Genomic DNA, 7,268 nt, shown 5'->3' on the forward strand with positions numbered 1-7,268 from the left:
AGAGTGAAGAGAGAGTCACAGAGAGAGAGAGAGAGAGAGAGAATTGGGGAATTTGGAGGGGGTGTCGGCGACGACGAGAGGGACCCGTCGCCAGGAAGTTGGCCAGAGCTGGCCGCGCCGGTGAGAGAAGAAAGGGGGAGAGTGGGCTCGAGGAAAAGAAGGAGAAAGAAAGTGAGTGAGGTGCAGGGAGAGAAGAAAAAATATAAGAGAGGAGAGAGAAGTTTGTAGAAAATTCTAGAGAGAAAAACAAATTCTGATTTTTTTAAATTTTTTTTTACTTTAAGTGATTTTAAAAGTCCTTAAATCAAAAAGTCTAAAATGCCCTCTACTTTAGTCGTCCGAAATTCTTAAACCGAAACTTCGTTTGATGCACGGTTCGTGTCTACGTGCTCATGAACTCGAGACCTTCCTAACAAGCCCAAATTCTAAATCAAAAGCCTGTTTAAATAAAAGTCAACCTTTTTGGTCAAACCCAATTTAAAACTTAAATAAATAAATAAAATAACTAAATCTAAAGCCTTTTATTCCTCCAAATAAATTCTTTGAATATTTAAAATAAATCTTTGAAGAAAAATATAGGATCTCACAATTCAACTTTTCATCACGCCTCTAAATGGTCATTATAAATAAGGATTAAGGATTTAAATTTCTCGTGAAATTTGGGTCGAGTCGTTATAAACAGCCACAAAGTTCTTCATATGGAGGCCATGATTCATGTTTGTGTTGTCGGCTCAGGCGTGCCGAATTTTGATCAAGGTGAGCCTACATTTGTTCCGGCGAGTCAATATATCATCGATCGAGAAGTTGCGGAGGGTGAGAGTTGAGACTTCGACGACAACCTGTTCGGTTTGTATGGAGGAGATTGTGGTTGGTTCGGAGGCTACTCGTATGCCACGTTCACATCTTTACCATCAAGGTTGCATTGTAGAGTGGCTGCAGACTAGCAGGGTTTAATTAGTAGAGTGGCTTCTGATGAGTGATGATATATAGCAAAATTGTCATTCTTTTTACTAGGCCAATTCATTAATGGATCTAATTGATGTATTAATTAGTTTGCTATTGCATCTGAACTTGAATTTTTAAATTAATTTGTAATTTTGATTTTGTACATATGAATGTGAATTCTTTAATTAATTTGTTCCTGGTTTTGCACTTTATGTTTTCTATAACAATATTAAACTATGTATTTTTTGTGTTAATTAATTCCATGTACATAATTTTTCTTATGTTGGTTGGCTTTATTCGATCTGAAGAAAGTAGTAGTAGTAATGGTTGCAGATGGTCTTCTTTTGGATAAGGATGTGGTTTTATTTTTGCTCTGTTTAGTGTTTGCTATAGTCAGTAGTGTTAGTTTGTTCTCTGTTTTGCTATGTCTTGTTTGTTCTTTCTTTTGGTTTTGGTTACCTTTTTTTTTTTTGTGTGTTTTTTTTTTCCTCTTGGGTTGTTCTCTTTGTAAGGTTTCTGTTTTCTTTTAATAAGAATATCATTCATTGGCCAAAAAAACAAAAGCTGAGATTAATTCAAGTACTTCCAAATAGTTCTTGTGGTGAAATTGGTCCAGATGGAACTAATTGAGCTATAATCAATAAAGTTCTAAAATAGTGATTAAACTTTTATTCATTACAGTGGCAATTACACTTTTCCCTATTCTTTGTGGCCCACTTTAGTTTAACAGGAAGTTCAACTGAAGGACTTCAATGTAATTTCCTTATTTCAAACACACTATTTCTCTGAATAATGTATACGCAAGTCTCTATGGTACTTGTGGATCCACCCCCTGATAATCTGCACTTCTCTGTTTCTCTGTGCAACCAACCATCCAGGGTCGTCTTTACTAGCAGGCCATATGTCCAAGCAATGAGAACCTACACAGGAAATTAATAACCCAAATATTCAAGTAAAATTTTTCATTTATATTAATAATTAATATTTGGTTTTCTTGAGATCATTGAGAATTACCTCTAGTTGTAGGCAAGGCTACTATACTGGGTGATATAGATTCCAATACCCTGTGGTAAGAAACAATAGCTATCAATGTATCATGACTTTTTTTTCATTAGCATATTTTATGCCACAATTAGATATATATGCCAGAGACAAACTAATAAGTGTGGAGCAAGAAAACTTATGTTGGAGGGGCCAAAATAATAAAATTAAATATAAAACTATGCATGAATTAATTTCTTTTGAATAACTAAAATATAGAATAATTATTTTTCTATAATAATCTATATCACCAAAAAGAAAATAAAAAGCTTCAGAAAGATAAATCAATTATACCAGTCCAACTTTCCAATTATCATCCACAATTATACAAAAATTCTGATCATATATCTAGTGAAATATTTGAAAAAGAAAAGAAAGTAATAATTAAGATGATCTCTCTAATGTTTATAGTCTATTTGATTATATTATTATCACTTATATTAAACATTTTCACGTTTATGTATTAATTTAAATAGTTTTTCAAAAAATCCATCTAGCTCCCAACTCATAATAAATTGCAATAAAAATGTAAATATTTTATTTAGAAAGTTTTTATTTACAAGACCAAATATTTTGGGGCATCATGACCCCTGGGTTACAAGTGGCTCAGCCACTGGGCAGGAAGAAAATGAAAAACCAAGAATATTAATTTATTGAACTGTCAATTTGGAATATTAATTAAATGAATTGTTGTTTAATGTGTGGTTTAAATTATTAATTTAACAACATATAACATATAAGACCGTCTTATAAATAAATATTTCATTCTATATATATAACATATTCTAGACGATGATCATATGTAGGTAATTTGCAATAAAGTTACCCGCCACTACTATAAGGATCACGAAGGCCATTTGAGAAGATGATGTTACTGCCAAATCTCTCCAATATCAGTTTTATATGCTGCAATTAAAAAAAAAAAAATAAAAGGAGAAGATATGATGTATTATATTTTCTTTTTCCATAATAATTAATAATTCAAATTAAGAGTATTATTATTGAAGTTATTGTTAACATACATGACCACCATAATATGTTGTGATCCAATGTGATCTGGGGCGGACTCCATATGTCTGCTTGCAGTGGTCGCTGAATGAATTCATATCAAATGGTGCAGCTGGAAACATAGTGTCGTTTGTTCCACCACCGATTGGTATAACCATTTCCGTGCAAGTCTACAAATTAAGCCCACAAAAAAGAGTTCAAGTAATTAATTATTAAATGCTACTAAAATATTTTAGAAGATAAAAAGTGACTAAATTTATGAAGAGTGTTGGAAAAGATCGATAAATATCTTATGGATTTGGATCCTCTACTAATCTTTTATGTGCTAATCTCATACTAATTAATTAAAACAACGTAATTTTACAATATAAGTTTATGATGAAAGGTGGTGGCTGAAAAATTTATTTAGAATTTTTTTTTGGAAAATTCTACTCATACGGCCAAAATTGCTCGTTATGCCCCTTATTTCTTTAATTAAAGCTAACAACTCAATTTTTTTCCCTTTTAATAATATAAAAAATAATAATTTGGTAGATAATCCAACCTTACTTAAGTAAGGTCGAGCTTTCAAAGACTCTTTATAAGTGTTCGAATGTTTAACGTCATTACTGATGAGTAGCATTAAATAACTACATCAACATAGTAGTTATATAAATGACTTATTTCTTATATGTTTCTTGTGTAATATTATCCACTAATACAACAAACTAATATACACAAATCCAAAGAAAAAACAACCTTAAAACTCTAAAAATATGATTGTTATTGTACTCAATAACATCATGCCACTACCAACAATCCGATATATGTGGAGGCCAATAATTTTTTTTTTTTTTTAATTTTTTTTTTTTCCTTTTAATTTTATTTAAGGGTAAAACTGGAAATTGGGTGGGAAAAGGCTGAATGGGGTGTAGTTAGTAATGGGAGTGGGTATGAATAGAATTTCAGGTTTAAAATAATGCAATACCTGCCAGCCCCACATCCAATCAACATGTGGTTCGCTTAGATTGGAGCATTGATTGTTTCCTGTAGTCACCGTGACAACTGCCGAGGCAATTCGATCAATGATATCATTTCCTTGGGATGTTGCATTATCAATATTGTTGCAGATCTCATTGACGAAAGGGCTATCAATCCTATCATATTGAGCTGCATATTCATAGGTTCTTTCTAAGTAGTCCTTCAAGTCTTGTGCATCCTGGAGAGGTCTAATGGCCAGAAGAAAAAAAAGCAATAGTACGTAGAGAGAGATAAGCATACCAAAATGACGTACCATAAAGAGAGATAAAATTAAACACTTGGTATATATCATTACTTGCAAGTTTTAAATTTCTGGCTAAGGATGCCAAGGCCATTGGCTTGAGCAGCAACTCTATCGATTTCAGACCATGACTGCTTGATGGTATTGTAACAATTCTCACTAGCTTCCTGTATCAATCAACAAACTAATTAATTAGACCTTAATCCCAGAAACTTAAACTAATTAAGAAAAACTCCATTGCATCAAGGCCTCCAAATTAATTAATTTAACTCACCTTGAAATCTCTTGTAACCACAGAATAATACCCATCTGATGGTGTAATGTTGTCAAAGTAAAGAAGTGGGGCAGAAGAAGCTAATGCCCCAATGGCAATGTGGGGATATTTAAGGCGAAACCACGCTGCGAGCACTGAAAAAAAAATAATTAGAGAAGTGATTGAAGATCATATTGTTGGAGTCCACCTCGCAATGAGAGGATCTCTAATCCGTAATTGACAATGATATCCTCAATTTAAGAAAGTAATAATCACATTGCTAGTAATAGAATTTGAGCATCCAATCCAAAATCAATTGGTAATGGGTGGAGAGGCTCAAGTCCTTATAAGCACATATACTAAGTTCTAGTTTTTCGATGTAGGACATTACTTCACATCACTCTCAACACGCCTCTACACGTGTGGCAAGATTTAGAGTCTAACACGTGGACAAATTGTATTGGGTGACGTGGGAGCATTTGTGGCCATTGGGCCTTACACGCAGATAACCAAGCTCTAATACCATGATAGAATTTGAGCATTCAATCCAAAATCAATTGGCAATGGGTGGAAAGACCCAAGACCTTATAAATACATATACTAAGCTCTAGTTTTTCGATGTAGGACATTGCTCCACATTACTCTCAACAATTAGATCGTGCACCTCGCAATGTCATGATCAGCGCCGCTTAGTCATTTAGGATCATGATTATTTATGTGTTTATAAGAAATACTACGTTGGTTTGTTTAGTTGATCGCCACAATTAAATTATTAAAGGGTTTCTAGTTTGATCACTAACTTAAAATATTTCAAAAATTAAAAATTAAAAATTAAAAATAAACGGTTTGGATGTGATGAGATCATATTGCGTGATGGATCACATAATGTGGTATGTACTTACAGTTTTTTTTTTTAACAAGGACATTCTCATAATTAGAGAATTATTATAATATATAATATCTTACTTCCACCATAAGATGCTCCAAAGACAACTACTGGAGAAGCCTCAGCGGATAAATTCTTCTTCAAGTGCAGTATAATTTCTGCATAATCTGCCAGAGCTTGGGCTGAGTTGAAGTACCCAAGGGTACTGCTAACATTTTGATGAAATGCTTGCTCCTCCTTTGATGCATCAAATGGATTTGATTTCCCATAGAAGCGATGCTGCATGTCCAAGGAAAATCAAAGTGATAAAGTAAATCGCCTTAAATTATCAAGCAAAGCAAGCATATGCAATATTAGAGGCATTAATATTTGTAACAATTATATTAACTTTTAGATCGATAGTCTTAAGATTATTAGATTATGTCATAATATCTGTATTCTATAGTAATATTCAACACCCTGTTCACATAACAAGAGGGAAAAAAATTTATTGTGTGATTGTCGTACAGTCACAATTAAGTTCGTAAATAGATAGAATTTTGAATAAACAACTAATAAAATAGATCGATTGTGGTTCAATAAATAAGTAGTGATTGTGGTACAATTATAGTTGAGTTTGTTTATAAATAAGATATGGCCGATCGATTCAGTGTAATGAATAAGAGAAAAGCAGAATGAGAAAAAGATGAAGAGAAGCTTTCAGATTTGCTTGAAAATTTAAATTAGAGTGAGTAGTGGAGATGACAAGTTGCAATTTCGAACGAAAGAGAGAAGCTAGATAACATAGGGTCTTGTAGATCGATTTAATGGTTAAGAACATTTATCCCTACACTTAAGGTGAGAGTTTGAATTTCCCCTACCTTTTGGAGATAGATCGATAACCAAATAGAGAAGAGAAAACAGTTGGATATATTATGTGAAAAAAAAAAAATTGACACCATACGTACATAGCAACAGGTCAATGAAAGGTCGCACCAATTGACTTGACACAACTGCCCATTAAATATTTTCTCAGTTCATGTTGAAGCTATGTAGGTATTAATCAACAAATACCTAGGATATTAATTAATTCATGCAATGCAAACCTTAAAAGTGCATTAATTATGAAACGAAATTAATCCATGGTTAACCAATTAAGTTTTGGTTAGTAATTACTAGCTAGCCTTAATTGGCGGCCACTACTGACCTCTATGTAGAGCGTTAGAGCACCAAATTTGGGCGCGTTGTCAGTGAGAATTCCAAGTCCTACTAAACCAATACTAGTTTCGTCAAAGGACTCCTCCGCGCCAAGGTACACAAATATAGGAGCTGCTGCATGGGCGCCTCTCCAGTGCTTGAAGCTCACCATGTATCGCTGCCGGAACGTGGCGTAACTCTCCGCCCGGTAGTTGAAGTGGTCCAGCGTTTGATCGTAATAGAATGTCCTCACATCCTCATCTACATGATCAGCCACAAAAGAAGGGTTAAGCTTTTGGTTGGCTATATTTCGTGGCAGGCGGCGGAGTCTTGGTATCTTGTTTAAGGGAGAAGAAGAAGAAGAAGAAGTGGTGGTTGAAATGAGGAAAAGCATAATAAGTAGCCATAGAAGCTCAAGTAGTGCTGCTTGTATCATTGGAGCTCTACTGCTGCCCATCTAATTAATTTGCATGTAGTAATTAATAATGAACAAAAGTATACTGGTTTTTATATACAGGTGGTGGTTCTAGCTAGCTATTGGCTAGAATGGTGGGTACACATTATACAATATAAACAGTAATGCTATATTTACCATATTTTTATACCACAATTTCATACCATCTTACATGACATTCATACATTGTACACTAAAAATTAAAAAATAAAACTTAAAAAAGAAAAAAGAAATACCTTTTCAG

At 33.5% G+C, this 7,268-nt stretch overlaps 1 protein-coding gene across 1 annotated transcript; it reads right to left on the bottom strand.

The window, feature by feature from the left end:
* Positions 1-1,722: 1,722 nt before the first annotated feature.
* On the bottom strand, positions 1,723-7,027 carry LOC147291204 (uncharacterized). Its single transcript, XM_086235895.1, has 9 exons — positions 6,581-7,027; positions 5,475-5,673; positions 4,530-4,663; positions 4,310-4,422; positions 3,962-4,202; positions 3,009-3,164; positions 2,813-2,892; positions 1,960-2,009; positions 1,723-1,865 (listed from the first exon to the last, which is right to left on the bottom strand). Exons 1-9 carry the CDS (start codon positions 7,025-7,027, stop codon positions 1,723-1,725), a joined length of 1,563 nt encoding a protein of 520 aa, XP_086092021.1.
* Between the last annotated feature and the right edge of the window lie 241 nt (positions 7,028-7,268).

This window comes from Dryas octopetala, chromosome 3, assembly GCF_963921425.1.
Source record: "Dryas octopetala chromosome 3, drDryOcto1.1, whole genome shotgun sequence".
In the NCBI taxonomy this organism is placed as follows: domain Eukaryota; kingdom Viridiplantae; phylum Streptophyta; class Magnoliopsida; order Rosales; family Rosaceae; genus Dryas; species Dryas octopetala.